Genomic DNA, 19,215 nt, shown 5'->3' with positions numbered 1-19,215 from the left:
CATTTGCTCAAAAACCTTTAGTAGTTGCCTCAAACACAGAGACTTTCTTGACTTTGAATAGCCTCTTTGGTTTAGGCACAAAGATGTGAGCTCTGGAGCCAAACTTCCTGGGTTCACATCCTGAGCCTTCCACTTATTAGCTGTCTGACCCCCCCTCCCTGTCTCCACACAGTAAGGATAATAATACTATACCATCTTCACAGGGCTCACATGAAAATCCAACTGACTTAGCAACTGCAATTAGAACAAGGCCTGACAGAGCAAGTGACATTAAGTTACTATGGCAGTGATTGTTGTTGTTGTTGTTGTTCATGGAAACATGCCCGAGTATAAAAAAAATACCAACTATGATTTGAAGGCAGTTTTACTTTTCCCTATACCATTTGCAATTGTAAGGCCAGCTGAGGTTCTAAATGTGGGCCAATACCAGGAGGGAAGTCAAATTTAACAGTGCAGGTCAATCTTGTCCCTAAACACCAGCACAGTTTTTGTGTGTGTGTCTGCTGCTGGGGATTGAATCCAAAGTAGGCATGTGCTCTACCACTGAGCTATACCACCAAGCCTTTTTATTTTATTTTGAGTTAGGGTCTTGCTAAATTGCCTGGGCTGGCCTGTCTCAGCCTCCTGGATAGCTGGGATTACAGGTGTGAGTCACACTGCTCCTACACAGCTTTTAATGTAAAAGGGAAATCAAACTGAATCATTCTTATACCCTCAGCACGGTTTCCCACAAGCCAAAGAGGAGGATTGACCAGATACTTGGCCCTGTGTGAGGAACTCCATAAGGAACAACAAATAATAATATGATATCTTCTTTAGTTATTTGTTTTTGAGAGTTATAAAGTGTTTTATGCAGACCTGACACAGCCTATCAGCAACCCATGAACTGGAAGGATCCTGTTTTTCTTTCAAGATTTTTACAGCTATATTAATTTGCTGTATGTCAAATTACATAAGAACTTTAAAAAAATTTTTTTTTGTAGTTATAGACAGAATCCCTTTATTTTACTTGCTTATGTTTATGTGATGCTGGAGATCCAACCCAGTGCCTCATGCATGCTAGGCAATCGCTCTGCTACTGAACTACGGCCCCAGCCCACATAAGAACTTTTAACTCCAGAAAGAAAAACAGATTTTTCTGTCCTAAGAAAACAAATATTTATTTATTCAATTTTTATCAAGTAATTTGTATGTATAGGCTGCTGGCTTATAAAATATTGTTATATACCACACTTGTGTTAAAGGAACTAGCAGCATGTAGAAATAGCCCTGACTATATAGCATACTTACAAGGCACTCTTGCAGTGATCATAGGGGTTATCTCAGCTCAAATAGGGTAGAAAGGCTCCAAAGAGCTGGTCTCCCAGCAAAACAAGAATGGAGCAAATGTGTAAGAATTAGGTGGAAAGAAAGCATCTCCATGAGAAGAAACAGTGTGAGCAGGGATGAAGGCAGGAAGGCTTCAAAGCAGCAACTATTCCAAGTTGCCTAAGACCTAGGGGTACAATAAAGGAAAGTACCATGCAAAATCAGATTCATATATAATATCACAGAAACACAAGTGCAAGTTTAATGGCATAAATCAAACTCCAAAAACATTTGCCCTCACTCATTTTTATGAACACATATTGCTGGCCAGGTGTGGTGGTGCACACCTGTAAACCCAACTACTCGGAAGCTGAGACAGGAGGATCACAAGTTCTTCTCACTTTTGTTTTTCATTCATTATTAAATATGAACAACTAGAAACCAACTGGGTTATCTTGGGCAGGCTACCACTTGGGTACACAAATGTCACCTGACTTGGTTTAAAGCAGTGGTTTTCATATTCCCTGGGGCCTTGGTAAAGTGGAGTTAGGACAAGCTGAGAGAAAGGCTGGCCTGGTTCTTGGCTCTGCAGCCTTCCATTAGCCAGAGAAGTCTGAGAGCTCTAGTTTTATCTGTCTTATTTGTACACGCTGCCAGGTGAGTTTGTGTTTTGTTGTTTGTTGTTGTTCTAATTAGTTATGCATGACAGCAGGATGCATTTTGACTCATTGTACACAAATAGAGCACAAGTTTTAATTTCTCTGGTGATGCAGAGGTGAATTTGTCTTTAAGAAACAAACTTGGTGGCTGGGGTTATTATGGCTCAGTGGTAGAGTGCTCACCTAGCCCATGTGAGGCACTGGGTTCAATCTCAGCACCACAAGAAGATAAATAAATAAGTGTAATGTGTCCATCTGCAACTAAAAAATATTTTTAAAAAAGACAAACTTGCTTGCTTGTCCTTCTTTCCTTTCTTCTTTCCTTCTCTCCTTCACTCCTTCCTTCCTGTCCCTCACTCCCTCCTTTCTCTCTCTCAAACCTAACACCATGTGTACAATATTATGGGCATAACCTTTCCTTTCCCCTTCTGAACAATCCAGTCCTAACGCCATTAAGTGGGTCAAAGTGAGATAAGCATCTGTGTAGAGAGGTGCCTCGAATGAGGGGCAGAGCAAGCCCAGGAGAGTGTCAGTAGTGGAGAGTAGGTGGGGCAGCCTGGTGCAGGAAGTAAGAACCTGAAGAGGGTGAGGTATCCACATGGGGCCATCCTGGCATGCATAGTAAGAGCTGAGTAGAGTGGGGATGGGAACACCTTCCCACGTGGGCAGCCCAGCTTAAAGTTCTAGATCCCAGGCAGAGTGAAGAGGATCCACTCAGGGGGAAGGTCCAGGGTCTTCTGTCCAAGCTCAAGCAGGGTAAGGGATCTCAGATACAGGGGTGACCCATTAGAAGAATCAGAGACCAAGCAGGGTAAAGTGTCCTCTTGTGTGAATTGCCCAGAGTGCAGTGTCAGGCATCTCTCCAGAATGGTGGTCTAAGGTTAAATGCTGGAGCCTGGGTGAAATGTGGAGAGCATCCACATATGAAGGATCCCAGAATGAGGTCAGAGACCAAACAGAGCAAAAAGGATGTCCACACAGGGAACCAGGTATGGGAGCCCAAGTGAGATAAAGGGGTGCATCCATGATAGCATTCTGGCATGAAATATCAGAACCTGTCCACTTGAGAGAGGGGCAGCAGTGGTGATGAGAGATTGGTTACATGCAGGGAGTTTGATCAAATTATTTAACTATCTAAATGCCAATGAAATTGAGTCCCTCAATGTCAGAGAAGGGAGGCATCCCATATTGTGGTTAGAATTGGAGAGTATGAAGACATGGATATCAACAGATACTTAGATATAAATTTATGTGTCTATATGTACATACATACATAGGTTCCCTGGATTTATCTTGTGAAAGGGATTGGGAACAAAACTTTCTTCAAGGAAATAAGCACACCTCATGTTCAGATCTACTGCTGAGCTAATCTCATCCAAAGCACAGTACACTTTGCTCCATACACAAATTAACAACACTCAACTTTCAGCAATATTTTAATATAAAAAAAATAGAAGAGACAAAAATCCAAACTAATGACCAGGTCCCAAGGAGGAATGGCTAGTGGTGGGCCCTCAGTTTGCACACACAGACTCCTATAGCAAAACCAAAATTTACACAAAGGCTATGGATACAACACCTTCAAGGGGTCTCAATCTAGATCACCGTAAGACACTTTGACATGAGAAAACTATGCCCCCAAAAGGCCCACATATGAGTAAAGAGAAATCCATCCAAACAGAGGCATAAAACCCAACACAGGAATACAAGAAATATGAAAAAACAAGGTAACATAACATTGCCAAAATTCATAATTCACCAACAACTGACTCCAAAGATACTGAAGTGGAAGAAATACCAGATAAAGAATTCAAAAGGAAGATTTATGAAAATGACCAATGAATTCCAAGAAATCATTCACTTATGAATTAAGAAAGTCAGCACAGAAAATGAATGAGAAATTCAATAAGGAGATAAGAGAGACTAAAAAAGAACCAAACACAAATCATGAAAATGAAAGAAAATAGATCAAACAAAATGTTCAGTTGAACATCTAATAGAGAAGACCAGGTTGAAGAAAGAACCTCACAGCTGATACACAGTGGTCAACATTGAACATTCAGACAAGAAAAAAAAGAAAAGAAGTGCCCATAATCAAAATATAAAGAAATCTGGACAACATTGAAACCAAATTTAAGAATCACTGGAATTGAAGAAGGTTGTGAGATGCAGGCTAATGGAATTGATAACCTCTTCAGGGAAATAATAACTGAAAAAATTCCAAACCTTGCAAATGAGATGGACAGCCAGATACAGAAGAAGTCATTCAGAACCCTAAATAGAGAACATTAAAAAAAAAAAAACTCTCATGATACAATATAATTAAAATGCCTAACACAAAGAACAGGATAGAATTTTAAAAGCCTCAGGAGAAAAACATCAGGTCACAGAGGCAAACCAATCAAAATTACTTATGATTTCTCAGCACAAACTCTAAAATTCAGGAGGGCTTGGAATGATGTGTTCCAAACCCTGAAAGAAAACCAAAATTGTCAACCAAGACTGCTACATCCAACAACGCTATGCTTCAAAAATCAAAATAGAGGGGCCGGGATTGTGGCTAAGTGGAAGAGAGTTTGCCTTTCATGCGTGAAGCACTGGGTTCAATCCCCAGCACCACATTACAAAATTTAAAAAAAATAAATAAACAAAATAAAGGTATTGTGTCAATCTACCAAAAAAAAAATCGAAATAGAAAGACCTTCCAGGATAGTATACACTAAAATAATTAATTGGCAATTATCAAAAATACAAGTAGCAATAAATGTTGGTAAGGATGTGGAGAAAAAGGTTCACTTCTACATTGCTGGTGGGACTGCAAATGGGTGCACTCTGGAAAGCAGTATGGAGATTCTTTATAAACCTTGGATCCAATTATCCCATTCCTCAGTTTATACTCAAAGGACTTAAAATTGGTATACTATTATGACAGCCACTTCAGTGTTTATAGCAGCTCAATTCATAATAGCTAAGCTATGGAATCAACCTAGGTGCCCCACAACAGATGAATGGATAAAGAAAATGTGGTACATAAACACAATAGAATACTATTCAGCCATAAAGAAGAATGAAATTATGGCATCTACTGGTAAATGGATGGAACTGGAGACTATCATGTTAAGTGAACTAAGCCAATCTCAAAAAACCAAAGGCTGAATATTCTCTCTGATATGCAGATGCTAACCCACAACAAGGGAAAGGAAGATTAGAAGTTCACTGAATTCAACAAAGGGAAATGAAGGGAACAAGGGAATGGGTGTAGAAAATACAGTAGAATGAATCAGACATATCTTTCCTATCCTTATATAAGAATACATGACCAATGTAACTCCACATCATATATAACCACAATAATGGGATCCTAATTGGAACAAATTATACTTATTCTATGTATGTATAAAATGTCAAAATATACCCTACTGTCATGTTTATTTAGAAAGAGCAAATTTTTAAAAAAATAATTTGTGACCACTAAGCAGGCATTACAGAACTTACTTAATACTCTACACAGAAGAAATCAAAAACAAACCATAGAGCTCACAAATGCACAAATTTCATTTGAAGAGTAGTTAAGCAAATAAGAAACAGGACCAAATTAAACATCAAAAATAAATCAAAATGGCAATAATTCATAAACATCTCTGTAATAACATGAAATATAAATGGTCTCAACTCTTCAATTAAAAGACATATGCCGCAGTCTGGCTGGGCACAAATCACGAGCCACCACACAGCTTGTAGATTCAAACAGCAACTCTTTATTCCCGAACTCACACCAGCCGTCTACAATCACGTTCTGGGGAAATCCACGTTCTCTGCCCAAATCCACCCCCACTGGGCTTATGTCTCCCAAAAAATACTGTCTGAATCCCGTGAGAACTCAAGGGGAACTCAGGCAGCAGGATACGCCCTATTCCCAGCAGGAATAACCTTAAACCTGGAACCACCCTAAACCCGGATAGTCCTAAACCGGGAACACCCTAAACCCGGATCCGCCTTGGTCCTTGAGCAAGGTCACCTACATGCAATGTCACTGCAAAATGTCCTATTTCCACGAGTCCTTCCACTAAGCAACATGGGGTACGCTGGCAAGGAAATTGTCATACCTACTTGGCTAATGGCTCCCAGCAGACATAGAACTGGCAAAATGGATTACAAAACCAAGACCCAATCATGTGTTATTTGCAAGAGACTCTGCTTAAAGGCAAAGAAAGTAAAAAGATGGATGTTGATATACCATGTGAATAGATCTCATATCAAACAAGGCAGACTTCAAGCCAAAATTAATCAGAAGAGACAAAGAAGGTCATTTCATACTGGTAAAGAGAACAATCCAACAAAAAGATACATCAGTAAATAATCATTCCCCAAAGATTGGGAAATCAGATTACACAAAACAGACATGACTTGAATTAAAGACTCAAATCCCATTACGGTAGTACTCTCTCACCAATAGATAGGTCATTCAAACATAAACTCAGTAAAGACTTTTCAGACTTATAATATAAATCAAATGGACTTAAAGGACATTAATAAAATATTTCAACCAAAACAGCTAAATAGATTCTTCTCCAAAAGAGGCAATACTTTAGATGGCAAATAGAAAAAAATAAAAACCTTGATATAATACCTTGCATTTTATCAGATCATAATAGAATAAAATTAGAAATCACCAAAAAAATCCTACTACAGAAACTATATAAGCATATGGAGATTGAATTATACACCTTTGAATATGAATGGGTGACAGAAGAAATCAATTTTAAAGAAATTTTAAAATCCTTATACTCAAATGAGAATAGTGATAGTTCAACGTATCAGAATCTGTGAGACACTGTGAAGTTCTAAGAGGAAAAGAGTTCCTAAGTTTCACAATTCTAAGAGGAAAGTGTATAACTATGAGTGCCCACATAAGATAATCAGAAAAATCCTAATTAAACAAGCTAATGATGCATCTCAAGGCCCTTGAAAAACAAGAACAAACCAATTCCAAAACTAGTAAAGGAAGGAATTAAGATCAGAGCCATAATCAATGAAGTTGAGAACAATACAAAGGATCAATGAAATAGTTGGTTCTTTGAAAAGATAAACAAGATTGATAAACCCTTAGTCAAATGAACCAAAAGAGGAAGACCCAAATTAATAAAATTAGAGATAAAAGAAGAAATCACCCCAGACATTACAGAAATCCTGAGGACTATTGTAAAAAGTTATAAATTAAAGTATAAGAAATTGATCCATTTGAAAAAAAAATGGAACCATTTCTAGACACATATAACTTGCCAAAGTAAATCAAGGACATACAAAATCTAAACAGACCAATAAATAGCATTGAGATAGACTGAAAAGACTTCCAACAAAGGAAAGCTAGGGACCAGATAGATTCTCAGTTAAATTCTACTAAACCTTTAAATAAGAACTAATGCCAATGCTCCTCAAATTAGTTCATGAAATAGAAAACAACAGAACACTTCCAAATTCAATCTATGAAGCCAGTACCACACTCCAACCCAAAACAGGTAAAGAACATCAAGGAAAGAAAACCATAGACCAATATCCCAGATAACCTTGATACAAAAATCCTTAATAAAATTGCAAATCTTGCTGGGGCAATGGCAAAACACCTGTAATCCCAACAGCTCCAGCAGCTGAGGCAGGATATTTGAAAAACTCAAGGTCAGTCTCAAAAACTTAGCAAGGCCTTAGAACTTAGCAAAACCCTGCCTCAAATTAAAATATTAAAAAGGGCTGGGGATGTGACTCAATAGTTAAGCACCCCTGGGTTCAATCAACAACACACAAAGTTAATAGCTTTCCTGACATACCAATAATGAATATACTAAGAAATAAATCAGGAAAGCAATTTTATTCACAATAGCCAGTACCAAAAAAATAGCAAATCATATTCAACAGCATATTAAGATGACTGCACATCATGATCAAGTTGATTTCACCCCAGGAATGCAAGGATAGTTTAACACATGTGTTCCGTCCGGCAGGACACATCAACGTGGGCAGTGAACCTAGATGGGCAGGAATGAAGGGACAAGAGACACAGAAGGATGACAGCAAGACAGGAATTCTGATCAAGCTGCAAACTTTTATTGTTCACACAGGGGTATTTATATGCTGGGGATGCGGAAGCTCTCTAATCAGCAATTGCTGGATGTGGGTGGTAAAACTGCCAGCTGCAAGATGTCTGATGATCCTGATAACCGCAGGGTGTTTCAGGGAGATAGGTAGCTGCAGGATGTCTCCCAGGGGGCTGTCAGGCTATTCTTTGAAGGAGAATTTCCTTCTAGTCCCTGACACACATGCAAATCAATAAACATAATCCATCACTTAAACAGAATTAAGGAGAAAAATTACAGTCATTTCAACAGACACAGACAAAGCCTTTGACAAAATTCAGCATCCATTCATGATAAAAATCCTGAAGAAATTAGGGATATAAGGAACTTACATCAACATCATAAAGACTACATTCAACAAATCCAAAGCCAGTAGCATAGTGAATGTGGAAAATATGAAAGCATTTCCTTTAAAATCTAGAACAAGGGCTGGGGATATAGCTCAGTTGGTAGAGTGCTTGCTTTGCATGCACAAGGCCCTGAGTTAAAAAAAAGAAAGAAAAAATCTGGAACAAGACAAGGATGGCCACTCTTACCACTCATATTCAATACAGTACTAGAAATTTTAGCCATAGAAATTAGGCAAGAGAAGGAAATAAAGGAGATAAAAATAGGAAAGGAAAAAGTCAAATTATCATTGTTTTCAGAAGATATGATCCTATCCAAACACAGAAGATCCAAAAGGCTCCACAGAAGACTGCTAGAACTAATAAATTCAGCAACAGAGCATGTTACAAAATCAACATACAAAATTAATAGCTTTCCTATATACCAGTAATAAATATGCTGAGAAAGAAATCAGGAAAACAATTCCATTCACAATAGCCTCAAAACAAAACAAACAAACAAACAAAAAACCCAGGAATAAATCTAACCAAGGAGGCGAAAGACAACTACAGTGAAAACTATAGAACAAGGAAGAAAGAAACTGAAGACAACACAAGATGGACAGAGCTCCCATGTTCATCCATGGATAACATCCAGAATAATTAATATTGTTAAAATGGCCATGCTACCAAAACCAATATACAGATTCAATGCAATCCCCATCAAAATACCAATGATATTCTTCACAGAAAAAAAAGTCCTAAAATCCATTTTGAAGAATAAAAGACCCAGAAAACCCAAAGCAATTCTAAGCAAAAAAAAAAAAAAAAAAAAAAAAATGCAATGCTGAGGCATCACAATGCCCGACTTCAAATTATATTACAGAGCTATAGTAATGAAAACTGCATGGTACTTACATCTACATTAACATAAAAAGTCACATAGACCAATGATAGAGAACAGAAGACATAGAGAACCCCACACAGATAGTCATCTGATCCTTGACAAAGGTGCCCAAAACATACACTGGAGAAAAGACAGCCTTTTAAACTAATGGTACTAGCAACACTGATTATCCATACATACAAGAATGAAACTAGACCTTTATATCTCACCCTTCACAAATGGTAACTCAAAATGGATCAAACACAGGAATTAGTCCAGAAACTATGCAGCTCCAAGAAGAAAATATAGGGTAAACACTCCCAGGTCATGACTTTCTCAATAGGATCCTTAAGTCTTAGGAAAATTAAGAAATAATGCCAATAAATAGGAGGTATTAAATTTAAAAGATTTTGCACAGTAAAAGAAACAAGAATGTGAAGACAGAAAAAGGGAGAAAAATTTTTCTAACTACTCTTCTGACAGATTAACATCCAGAATATATAAAGAACTCAAAAAATTTTTTTAAAATCATAAAACAATCCAAATAAATGGGCAAACGAATTAACAGACATTTCTCAAATTAAACACAAATGGCCAACAAATATATTAAAAATAAATGTTCAACATCATTAGCAATTAGGAAAATGCAAATTAAAACTACACTGAGATTTTGCCTTATTCGAGGCCGAATGGTAGCCATCAAAAATACAAACAATAATAAATGTTGGAGAGGATATAGGGGAAAAGGAACACTTCTATACTGCTAATGGGACTGGAAATTAGTACAATCCCACTGTCAGTGGAATTGGAAATAAGTACAATCCCACTGTCAGTGGAATTGGAAATTAGTATGGAGATTCCTCTAGACTAGTCATGGAACCACCATATGACCCAGCTATACCATTTCTTCCTACATATCCTAAAGAATTAAAGTCATCATGCTACAGTGATCTATGCATACCCATTATAGCAGCACAATTCACAACAGCCAAACTATGGAACAAGCCTAGTGTTTGTTCATCAATGGATGAATGGATAAAGAAAATGTGGCGTGTATTTACAGTTTTATTCAGTCATAAAGAAAAATGAAATTATGTTACTTGCAGGAAAATGGATGGAACTTGAGAACATTAAGTGAAATAAGTCCAACTCCAGTCAAGAGTTGTATGTTTTCTCTCACATGTGGAAGTTAGAAAGGAAAAAAGGAAAAGAATGGTGTATTGTGAGGGTGGATATTATGACTATCAAAGGGACATCAGTAGAGGAAAAGGAACTAGAGGAGGTAGGAGGGGAGGGAAAGGGGAAATATTGGGGAATGATATTGGCAAAATTATACTGTTATATTGTGTGCATGTAACAATAAATATGTAACAATAAATCCCACTATTATGTATAACTATAATGCACCAATTTAAAAAATATGGGAAATAATAAGTTCTATACATCAATAATCAAAAATACTCATCAGAGTCAAGAAGAAAACAGGAATAATATTTGTGCTCTCGAATCAGGCAATGGTTTTCGAGATATAACACAAAAGCATGTGTGACAAAAGAAATTTAAATTCATCAAAGTTTAATTTTGCGCTTCAAACAATTCAATCAATAAAGGGAAAAGACGACCGTAGAATGGGATAAAATATTTGCAAATTATGTGTCTGTTAATGGTTTTGCAATCAGAATATATAAGAAACTTAAATTTGAATAATTTTAAACCTTAATTTAAAAATGGGCAAATGAATATGGATATGAATAGGCTTTTCTCCAAAAATGACAAAAAAAAAAAAGCAGAATAAAAGTATCCTTCACATCATTAGCCATTAGTGACTTTATTTGTGAAATGTTCAGAAAAGGCAAATCAACAGAGAAAGTGGTTGTCTAGGGGCCATTTTTGGGGGAAAGAATGAGGAGTGATAGCTAATGGTTTGGGGTGATAAAAATGTTCTGGAAACAGGTAGTGATACTGGTTTTAGTGAACATACAAACGCCTCTTAACTGAACACCTTAAGTGGGTGAATTGTATATGGAACATGGACTGTATCTTAATAAAGCTGTTTAAAATTACCCATCAAACCTGTTAAAAATTAATAAAACATATATTTTCTCTAAACATTAAACTGTCAGGAATGTAAACACACTGATTAGAGTGATACTATTACCTTTAAACTGTTAGATATTAACATCAAAAACTTTATGGCTATTCCTTTTAACTAGTGTGAATCATTTACTTTAACAATTGGATGATGAAGATAAGATGGTGTTATCTATCACCTACTCTTTCTATTCTTGGTAGAATAATAGGATTATCAAACTCGAGTGATTCTACTGTTGTCTGTATTAGACAACTACCATGGAATATAAGAGAAAATACATACAAAGAGAGATACTTACTGTAAGTTGTTTTATAATTATGCTTTCTAGTGCTAAAATTTGTTATGTGAATCAGTCATGTGCCACCTAACATCATTTTGATGAATGAAGATTATGTCACCTAGGGCTGCTGTAGCTGCCTTAGCTTGCAAACATACACTCTGTGATGTTCACACAATGACAAAAATCACCAATGATTTTATCTGAACATATTTTCCATTAAATATGCACAACTGAACATGGTTGTAAAAATTTTCAATTATATAGATGCCAAGTACAAGGTAATTTTTAAGATATTTATGGGAATGCTATGGATAGTAACCCAGGAAGAAATGGCCAACTTCCCAAGCTACCACACTGGGAGGATCAAGCCTCAACATGAGTTTTGGTGGATAAACCACAGCAAATATTGTAAGACCTGACTTAACAGGTGCTTCGTAACAGTAAGTGAATCTAAAACAGACTTGGAGAAAAGACTTTTTTAAAATGACCAATAGGAAAGTCTGTGTGCTGTGTAGGAATGGACACTCAGAAGGATGTTCAACCCCCAAAGCAGCAGCCAATGATATATATCTGTGGAGAATGTCACACAGAAAATGAAATAAAATCCAGGGATCCAATCAGATGCAGAGAATGTGGATACAAAATAATGTACAAGAAAAGAACCAAAAGATTGGTGGTTTTTGATGCCCAATGAAACATTGGAACTCAGAGGAGTGTCTTCCTTTGTACCTGGATTTGACCCTTGAATGTTTCTCATTATTATACAGTTTTTCATTTAGCACACTTATCTTATAAATACAACTGTATGATTTCATTTTACTTCATTTTCCAAATCAAATTGTGTTTAGGTATCAGTAATTTGTGTAAAGTCTCTTGTTTAATTAAATGACTTAATTTTATTGTATTATGTGATCAGACAGAAAATGAAAATTAAAATTGCTTCCCCAAATCAGACTTTTAATCAAACGCTTGTTAGAAATGCAGGTTTCTAGAGTCCTGTAAAATTCTGATGAAATAAGTTCCTTGGAAACCACAATTATATGTTGTGAACTGTTGGTAAACTCTCTAGCATTATTTGGTACAGATTAAACTAGTCTACTTGCTCTCAGTACAAAGATATAAAAAATTCAAAACTAGTAGGTAAAATCAGAAATGAATAGATACATAAAGGAATAGCTGAGAATGTGCAAAAACAAGTTGCTTCTTCACATATACAGGGACAATGCATACCTACCCTTCTGAAATAAGTTCTGTATAGAAAATTAGTCAAGGTGGAATATTTACTTGAGTCGAAGACTGAGAGATTAGAAGGAGCAATACTGGAATAGGGGAAAGAGCCAGTGTAAAAGCTATGGGGCAAACTGTGAACTTGTTTTGTTCCCACTTCAAAATGAAGCACATGTGACTTACACTTCATGAACAGTGAGATAGTGGAAAAAGATGAGGTTGCGTTTTTGCCAGTGGATGCCACCAAGAAAGCATTGTTAGAGTCTTCCTACTACCATCATCTCTAAATCAGAGTCCCCAAAGCACCTGAACATCTGCAGAAGCTATTCATCAAAGGGCTGAGCTTTGAAACAAAGGATGAGTCTGAGATGCTATTTTGAGTAATCGGGAACACTCACGGACTGTGTGGTAATGAGAGACCCAAACATCAAGACTGTGTGGTAATGAGAGACCCAAACATCAAGTGCTCCAGGAGCTTTGGGTTTGTCACTTATGCCACTGTGGAGGAAGTGGACACAGCCATGAATGCAAGACCACACAAGGTACATGAAAGAAATGTGTAACCAAAGTGAGCTGTCCCAAGAGAAGATTTTCAAAGACCATGGGCATACTTGTGAAAAGGACTTTTGTTGGTGGCATTAAAGAAGTCACTGAAGAACATCACATGAGATTATTATGAACAGTTTGAGAAAACTGAAGTTACTGAAATAACGACTGAATGAGGCAGTGAAAAGAAGAGGGCCTTTGCTTTTGTAACTTTTGATGACCTCTGTGGATAAGATTGTCGTTCAGAAATACCATACTGTTAATGGCCACAACTGAAGTGATGAAAGCCCTGTCAAAGCAAGAGATGGCTAGTGCTTAATTTAGCCATTTTGATGGTTTTATTCAACTGTTGAATAATGAGACAAAATATTAATTTTGATGGTTATAGAGGTGTAGAAATGACAGTTTGGGTCTTGGAGAAAACTTGAGTGGTTCTGTTGGTTTTGGTGGCAGTGGGGATGGCTTCAATGGATTTGGTAATGATGGAACCAATTTTGGAGGTGGTGGAAGCTCATTTAATTATTTTGGCAATTACAACAATGAGTTATCAAATTTTGGACCCACCAAGGGTGGAAACTTTGGAGGCAGAATCTCTGGACTCCTTGGTGTTAGAAGCCAATAGTTTGCTGAATCACAAAACCAAGGTGGCTATGGTGGTTCCAGCAATAGCAGGAGCTATGACAGCGGTAGACGGTTTTACTACTGCCAGGAAACAAAGCTTAGCAGGACAGGAGAGCCAGAGAAGTGACAGGGAAGCTACAGCTACAGATTTGTGAACTTATCTAAGCACAGTGGTAGCAGGGCCTAGCTGCAACAAAGAAGAAAAGATTTAGACAGTACTCCTATGTATAGACAAAAAAACTTGAGGACCGTATTTGTGATAAATTGTATAAGAGGTCATCTTAGTTTCTGTTCTTTGGAAAGCGTAAAGTATTCCAACAAAGATTTTAATGTAGATTTTTTTCCCCACCCATGCTGATGATTGCTAAATGTTAGTCTGATCATGATGCTGAATAAATGTCTTTAAAAAAAAAAAAGGCAATTGGGGCTGGGGATGTGGCTCAAGCGGTAGCACGCTCGCTTGGGATGTATGCGGCCCAGGTTCAATCCTCAGCACCACATACAAAGATCTTTGTATGTTGTATCAACATACAAAGATGTTGTGCCTGCCGATAACTAAAAAATAAATATAAAAGAAATAATTAAAAAAAGGCAAATAAACATAACACCATTGTAGGTATTTTTATCCTAAACTTAACTATTGAATTTTACTTATAAAATATATGGCAATCTAGTAGGCATGGCTATGACAATAAATAATTGCTACTGTACTGTTTCAAAGTTACCTTTAAGAACAAAATTAGTATGAGGAATTATAATTAAATACTATGTATGTAAGATAATTTTTACATAAACATGATAACATATAATTTTAACCTTGGCCATTTTGCGAATCTTACCCTCCTTTACATTAAGTTATAAATTTGGTTAATGTACTGTGCAGGTTTTTTTTTTTTTTTTTTTTTTGGTGGGGTTGGGATTTGAACCCAGGGCTTTGTGCATGAAAGGCAAGCACTCTACCATCTGAGCTATATCCCCAGCCCAAGTAAGTAAATTTCACTCAACAGGCACAGAATGAGGGCGATGGTTGTAGCTCAGTGGTAGAGTACTCATCTCGCATGTGGAAGGCACTGGGTTTGATCCTCAGCACCACATAAAAATAAAGGTATTGTGTTCATCTACAACTAAAAACATACCTAAAAAAAAGACACAGAATAAAAAAGTCAACACAAAATCATTTCAGGCTTATATAAATTAAGATTTATAAGAGCCTTAAAAATTAAAAAATTCTGAAGGAAAATACATTCTGGATTCTATTTGCATGCAAAGTTCATGAAATGCAGGGAATTTGTGTTTACTGCTCTACCCCTAGGGTCTAACACAATGTTTAACACAGAGTAGGCACTCACAACTGTTGAATAATGAGACAAAATATTAACATCTTTATTAATTTAGCAAAGGAGAAAAATCTTCAAGTCATAATACACAGAAAACAAGAAGTTGTAAAATGTTTATTGTAAAAACAGTCAAAGAGGTTTACAAAGCAAATATTATCTCAGAACACTTCCCCTTGGTTCCTGAATTACCTAGGCTCCTATGTACCAGCAAGTCTCCATTAACATTTCTCAGGTTTTAAGGTCCTTTTCAGATGTGTTGATTGATTATATGCATATATTGCATAGAAACAAAAATCCATCGGATACTAAAAACCAACCAAAAAGTAAAAAAAAATAAAAAACTCAAAAACAAAATCAAAAAAATCCTTGTTCTGTTGTGCTTTTCTTTCACATTTCCTACAGGGAAACCTGTGTATCTCAGATGCTTTCAAAATTTAACAGTAAAGTAAAATTAGTGCCTTAACAAACAGTAAGATACCAAAGAAACCTCCATTCAAGTTACTGAACCAAACCTCTGACAACATTTGAAGGATATCCAGATTTAAAAGATTTTTTTTTTAATTTAAAACTTAAACTCTAGACTGTCGATTTCCCATATTTAAAAGACTATAGTTATTTGCAGCATAAAAATGGAAAGTAGTGCAAAATGCGTCAAGTTTTATATGATAAATTTATTTTCAACTTCATGGCTGCCTCAAAAGCAAAGAGTGAAAAACTACCACTTCCCAAAAGCAATCAAGACTTAAAGTTCACAATTTAGAAATATCAATTGCTACTCTATTTCCATAAACTGCAAAATGATTTCAGAAACAGATTAAACACACAATTGTTTTATAAAAATATAAGTTGTGTTGGGCTTTACAAAAATTTATAAAATATAACACTTTGTAAATTCAAATTCATACTGAAATAGACAATACTTCTATAAATATAAAGTCTAGTCAAACTTAAAGAGTGGTCTATCTTGATCATTCTTATGTATTAAGTCTCTGTTATCATCTTCCAAATCTTTAAGCCTAAGTGGATCTGTGCTTTCAGGGGATTTTTTTGTTTTAAGAGACTGTTTATTTTCAAGGGTTTTTTGTTCTAGAAATAATGTCAAAGCAGATGAATCTAAAACTATATCTTACTAAAAGAAGAAGCAAATGTGATATAACATTTCTACATTATTTACAAATTTCAAACCAAATCCCTAAGAATGGCAACCTAGTATTAATTTAAAATATATATCTGACAATCGTAATTTGGTACCTATAAAACATAAAAATATAACCACAACTATTTTATGGAAAAAATATTTATTCATATAGAATGGAGATAACTCCAAATTTAGTTATTTGTAGTTGTCAAATGAGAAGTACTGCTAATAACAAGCATTCATAAACATTCATTTTATCACCCCAAAGAGCACCAGTGTATTTTTTAAACAAACCAAAAAGTAAGAAAGTAGGGACTAATGTATCATGTAACAGTGCTAATACCATAAGGCACCACTTGGTATACAAAAAAGCAAAGTATTTCCAAACCATGTGTTTTTGTCACTGGTGTCTTAACCATTAGATAGGATGGTTTTAAAAAAGACTAACAACTTTATTAATTAATCAGCTACACTCCTGTTCCAAACATTCTGTGCTTTTAGTTTTTCCATACAACAAAAGTAAAAACAACAATATAATACATGATCTGTTAAATAAACATCTTTTCCCAACTTTCCAAGAAAATAATCTAGAAATGAACAAGAATAAGAAACCCAAACTTTATCTGATATATTCACAACAGTCCATCCCTGTAGAAGAGTGTGGGGAAGAGAGCAGGCAGGGGGTACCTATTTTCTAGACTATATTGAGGCACATAGGTTAAAAGTTTCTCAGGCAAATTCATGGCTAGAGTAAATGGAGAGCTCAGAATTTTGCATTTCCCCCAAAGATGATTTTCTCAGATCCAATTAAATATTTCAAAATGTGTGTTTAGTCACTGCTATCATCATCATCATCATCATCCGATACATCATTTAATGGAGACTTCAATGACTGACTGTAAGAGTCTGATCTAGTAGGTTGGCACGTGGCCATGTCCCCAGTAGAAAGCAGATCATAGCAGAAGTCACAAATCCGCACAGGCTTAGAGGACTGGCTGGGAAGAAGAAATCTCTTTTCAGAGCAGGGCCCACAAACAACAAAACCACATTTGCGGCAATGGTGACGACGATTAACAGGCGTAAATTTTGCTTTCTGACAACGCATACATACAGTTGCCTCAGAGTCAGGAACCCAGACAGCAGCATGTTCATTACTGGGTGTCTTCCCACTTTTGGAGAGTAAATCAGTAACACATTTATTGATATGATTCATCCATTCTGATTTCTCAGTGGCAGTGGCAGCATAAACTGCAAATGATTTAGTTGGTGTCTTAATAAGCCATCCATTCCTTAAATCTCCCTCATCTTTGATGGAATCAATAGTGACATTTTCTAGGGGAATAATATGTTGTTTGTTATATTTTTTCTTCTGAATGACAATATTGCCATATACAAGAATATCATTAAACAAGAAAAACTGCCTTGCTTTAGGCTTCTTTCTGCACAACTTAGTCAATACTCCTTCTCCAATAAGAACTCGTCCCGGTATAGTTAAGGGTTGACCAGCTGCTCCAAAACAGTTTTCCACTATACTTATACGTCTAGTATTTGCTTCACTGTTTGCCAAGCGATCCACCATCTTTTGCTAATAGCCTTTGGGGAAAAAAAAAAAAAGAAGAAGAAAAATAAATTAGCACACAAATTATAAATTCCCACAAATAAGTAAGTTATGTAATATAAATTTAATCTAACAAATCATTGTTTTTCACAAAGGCAAAATAGTCTAATATTCCTTCCTTCTAGGTAATCATTAAGCATACTAAAAGGGCTAATATCTCTCAATTTTTTTTAATTTTATTTATTTTTTTACATCTCTCAGTTTTTATAATTATCAAAACACTAAACATGTCCATATAGAATTGTATTAGTTAAATATTTATAAAAGTATAAACTTCTTTATATTTATAAAAGTATAAACAGAGAGTGGAGAACTGGACAATTAACAATATAAATTATCTCTGCAAAATAATAAGCACAGTTTCATAAAAGTTATTCTCAGTGGGATTCTGAACAACAGAGGGCCAAATAATACATAAACTAAGAAAAATTACTACCATTTTCCCAGTGAGCTATTACTATAGCTCAGGCCTTAATTCTCTCACATGGATTACCAGACTGTTTCCCACCATGTCTCCTTGTTTTCGGACTTACCCTCTAAACCATCTTTAGGCAGTGATCTCTAAAATGCTAATTTGACCATGCAGTTGCTCAAAATTATTCCCTTTAGCCTTTAAAATATAAGATCCTTAACGTGGTATTCAAGGCCCTTCATTATCTGAACCTTGCTTATCTTCCCCACATCACTCCTCACCTCACAAAATTTATATGTGAAGAAAACTCTATTTTATTCCATTTCACTGTTGTTTCCCTTTACTAGTTACTACTCCAGATAACTTTTACTCATCCTTCAAGTCTGTTTAGTTTATCATCCCTCCTCCAAAAAGACTTCTTTAAATTCTCAAATTCCCTCAACTCTCAGACTAGACCAGAAAACCTTCCCCCTCTGTGCTCACCATATTCTATGTATATTCTAGCTTCACTTTTTCCAAAACTGAAATCTGTCTCCTCCATAGAGTGCAAAGGAACCTAAAAAGGCAGAGACCATTTGCTATCCATATTTGAAACTGATATGGTCTGACATAACAAAAGTACTAAACAATGTTA

At 35.9% G+C, this 19,215-nt stretch overlaps 2 protein-coding genes across 2 annotated transcripts in view; one reads left to right on the top strand and one right to left on the bottom strand.

Moving 5' to 3' along the window:
- The first annotated feature begins 12,183 nt into the window (after positions 1-12,183).
- On the top strand, positions 12,184-12,409 carry LOC124107018 (DNA-directed RNA polymerases I, II, and III subunit RPABC4-like). Its single transcript, XM_046464986.2, has one exon. It carries the CDS (start codon positions 12,200-12,202, stop codon positions 12,374-12,376), a length of 177 nt encoding a protein of 58 aa, XP_046320942.1. The 5' UTR covers positions 12,184-12,199; the 3' UTR covers positions 12,377-12,409.
- A 3,102-nt stretch (positions 12,410-15,511) lies between these two features.
- The window catches only part of Plekhf2 (pleckstrin homology and FYVE domain containing 2), a 30,967-nt gene continuing 27,263 nt past the window's right edge, over positions 15,512-19,215 (bottom strand). Inside the window, exon 2 of the mRNA XM_046464931.2 lies at positions 15,512-18,144. Coding sequence (XP_046320887.1) covers positions 17,381-18,130 — 750 coding nt within the window. The 5' untranslated portion in view covers positions 18,131-18,144 and the 3' untranslated portion in view covers positions 15,512-17,380. The remainder of the gene's footprint in view (positions 18,145-19,215) is intronic.

The sequence above is a fragment of the Marmota monax genome, unplaced genomic scaffold, assembly GCF_021218885.2.
Source record: "Marmota monax isolate L192 unplaced genomic scaffold, Marmota_monax_Labrador192_F-V1.1 WCK01_AAM20220418_F8-fsc00003, whole genome shotgun sequence".
NCBI lineage: Eukaryota > Metazoa > Chordata > Mammalia > Rodentia > Sciuridae > Marmota > Marmota monax.
Note: the sequence above shows the minus strand (reverse complement) of the source record. Positions and strands in the feature narration are given on the sequence as shown.

Bases quoted from the DNA above. Each gene is read 5' to 3' on its own strand.
- LOC124107018 (XM_046464986.2), top strand. From the start codon at position 12,200: ATGGACACTCAGAAGGATGTTCAACCCCCAAAGCAGCAGCCAATGATA.